The sequence below is a fragment of the Penaeus chinensis genome, chromosome 9 (assembly GCF_019202785.1).
Source record: "Penaeus chinensis breed Huanghai No. 1 chromosome 9, ASM1920278v2, whole genome shotgun sequence".
In the NCBI taxonomy this organism is placed as follows: domain Eukaryota; kingdom Metazoa; phylum Arthropoda; class Malacostraca; order Decapoda; family Penaeidae; genus Penaeus; species Penaeus chinensis.
In genome coordinates, this window is record NC_061827.1 from 38,266,241 (window position 1) to 38,269,704 (window position 3,464).

Below are 3,464 nucleotides of genomic sequence, written 5' to 3' on the forward strand. Positions count from 1 at the left end.
AAAATGGAGCCAGAAGAAAGTGCGTTCGACATTCTCTCACTCTCTCCATACTCCTCACTGACCAATTCAGTCACTTCTCCGGCTCTCTCTTCTCATCGCCCATCCCCACACCCTCATCCCTCCCTCAATCTCCCTCAACCTCAATCAGACCATCGCCTCACTCCTCTCTCACTACGATCGTCCTCCATATCCCCCCAACACACCCCGCACTCCTCCTCTAATCCATCCTCTCCATCTCCTACCCAGCACCCCCCCCCTCGCCCCTCCCTCTCATCCTCCCCTCTCATCAATCTCTCTCCAACTCCCTCCCCACCATCCTCTCTACCCTCTGTCTCACTCACTCCTCTCTCACCACCAACTCTCTCCTCTTACCTCCCTTCAACTCTCCGTCCTCCATCCTCTCTCCTCGTCATCCATCCTACTTTCACTCTCCTCTCACCCACTCTCTCAACTCAATCTCTCAACTCCCTCTCACACTCACTGCTCCAATTCTCCGTTACTCACTCAACCACTCTCTCTTCTCGATCCCTCCTCCACCTCTTCTCTCTCTCCCACTCTCCTCTCTTCTCTCCCTCTCCCTCTCCCATCCTCTTCTCCTCTCTCCCTCTCTTTCTCTCCCTTTCCTCTCCCTCTCTCTCTCTCCCTCTCTCTCCTCTCCTCTCCTCCGCCTTCTGTCTTTCTCCTCCCCTCCCTCCTCTCTCATCTCCCCCCTCTTCTCCTCTCTCTTCTCTCTCCTCTCCCCCTCCCTCTCTCCCCTCTCCATCTCTCCTCTCTCTCCCTCTCTCTCTCTCTTAATCTCCCTCCCCCCCCCCTCCCCTCACTCTTCTCTCCTTCCTCTCTTTCCCCACAACCTGCAACCCATAGCCCGCGCTCCTGTGTTGCAGAGGTGCTCGAGTATTGCACCCGTGTTGGGGCATCGACCCGAGCGGAGCCCCCACCTCGTCCCCTCCCCCGCACGCACCCTGCGGGGCCGCTGCCCAAGCCCGGGGAAAACCTTTAAGTCGCCCCCGTGGTCTGGGCCCTGATAAGGATTTTGGAGGCTGCCATGCGATAGTGATTGTGATTGTGATGATGGTGATGAGGATTGTCGTGTTGGTAATGATGATGATAGCGATGGTGGTCGTAATAATGATGATAATGATATTGATGGTGATAATGTTAGAGATAATGACAGGAATAAGAATAAGAATAAAACATAGTAATAATAAAAGATTTTAATTTAAAAAGAAAATAATAATTAAATAATAATAATATTATATCAATAATAGTAAAAATATAAAAAATAATAATAATAATAATAAATAATAATAATAATATAATTAATAAAATTTATGGATAATAATGAGGGGGGATAATGATAATATAATGATAACAAAGAGATAATAGTAATAATGATAAAAATTAGATAATGATAATGAAAATGAAATGGTAATGATAATGAAAATGATAAGATAATAATAATAAAATAATAATTAATAATAAAAATAATAATAATAAAATAATAAAAATTTAAAAATATAATAATAAATTAAATATAATAAAATAATTAAATGAAATAATAATAATAGTAATAGTAATAATGACATGGTAATAATAATGATAATAATGATGATAATAATTATGATAATATTAATGATAATAGTAATAGTAGTAATGGTAATAATGATGATGATAATAATGATAAATAAAAATAACAAGAATGTTAATAGTAATAATAATAACCATAATGTTAATAGTAATAAAATGGAAATAACTCGCCCCGCACCCCGCCCGTGCAGCCAGGACCCGCGAGTGGGCGTGTACTTCTTCAACCAGGCGACGGGCGGCAGTTCGTGGGCGCACCCCGTCGACGACATCGTCCGCGCCCTCATCGCCAAGGAAAAGGGGCCCCCAAGGGGCCCGGGGGCCCGGGCCGCCGAAACCCGGCCAGCGCCGCCCTTCTGCAACGCCCCCCCACGGCTGGCGCCGGCAGGGGGGGAGCTGCACAGGTGAGGGGGAGGGGGGAAGGAGGGGGGAGGGATGGGCGAGAGGGGAATGGTAGCCGGGGCCCCTGAGCGGGCGGGGGCCCACCCTCGGCCCTGCGGGTCGGGGGGGGCGGGGGGGGCGGGGGGCGGGGGCGTTCCGGGGGGGGGGGGGGGCGGGGGGGCGGGGCCCCACCCCCCACCCCCCATCGCCCCGCACGCCCGGGCCCCCACCCGCCAAGAAAGGGGCGCCGGCCCCCCCCCCGCGGCCCCCCCCAAAAAACCCCGGGGCCCCCTCCCGGGCGGCCGCCATGGCAGCGCGGCGAGCCGGAGCGAACCCCACGGGGCCCCACGCCAGCGAGGGACACCTCGAGGGAAAAGTCAGCGAGGGCAGCGGCGGCAGCGTGATCGTCGACCGGAGGGGCGCCGCGGACTCCCACGGCCTCGCCCACGCCCTCAGAGACAGCCACTCACGCGCGCTCGGAAAACACACTGACGCCGAGCCGCCCGCCATGCTGGGTGGCAGAGACAGCCTCGGCAGAGGCCTCGGGCGGGCGCCCCTTGGCCCGCCGCCCCTCGCCCACCCGCCGCTGGGGGGGCCCGCGCCCCTGGGGGGCATCGGGTCCATGGGCGGAGGCAGGATTCCCCCGCTGGGAGGCCAGCACACGCCCCTGGCGCCCATCGCGGCGGCCGGGCGCAGCGCCCCCCACGCCGCCCAGCTGGTAAGTAGCGCTTGACAGACACCTGTTGGGGATGCGCTCACACCTGTGCAGGGAGGGGGGGGGGGGGGTCACGGGACACTTGCCATGGGACACCTGGCTGGACGAGCCTCGAGGGCGGCCGGGTGGGAGGGAGGGGGGGGGGGGGGCGGAACGAAGGAAGCCAAGCAGCTAACCGCGCCTTCTCTCCTCGCAGGCCCCGCTGAAGCCGCTGGCGCCGCCCGCCGCGCAGAGGAGCGCCGAGAGGGACGGTACGTGGCCCGGGTAGCCTTAGTAATAGCTTTTCTTTGATTATAATTATTTTGAATAATAATAATAATAATAATGATAGTGATAATGATAATGATAATGGTAATGATAATGATAATGATAATAATAATGATAATAATAATAATAATAATAATAATTATAATAATAATTATAATATCATTATCATTAAAATTATAATTATTATTATAATTATCATTAACAATAACATTAACATTAACATTAACATTCACATTCACATTCACATTCACATTCACAATAACAATAACAATAACAATAACAATAACAATAACAATAACAATAACGATAACGATAACGATAACGATAACGATAACTTTAACTTTAACTTTAACTTTAACTTTAACTTTAACTTTAACTTTAACTTTAACTTTAACTTTAACTTTAACTTTAACTTTAACTTTAACGTTAACGTTAACGTTAACGTTAACGTTAACGTTAACGTTAAAGTTAAAGTTTGTTTATGTTAATGTTAATGATAATGAAAATGTTAATGATA

The 3,464-nt window shown here is 50.2% G+C and overlaps 1 protein-coding gene across 1 annotated transcript in view; it reads left to right on the forward strand.

The window, feature by feature from the left end:
- Window positions 1-2,272: 2,272 nt before the first annotated feature.
- LOC125028776 (translation initiation factor IF-2-like) overlaps window positions 2,273-3,464 on the forward strand; it is an 11,160-nt gene continuing 9,968 nt past the window's right edge. Inside the window, exons 1-2 of the mRNA XM_047618259.1 lie at window positions 2,273-2,683; window positions 2,877-2,931. Coding sequence (XP_047474215.1) covers window positions 2,273-2,683; window positions 2,877-2,931 — 466 coding nt within the window. The remainder of the gene's footprint in view (window positions 2,684-2,876; window positions 2,932-3,464) is intronic.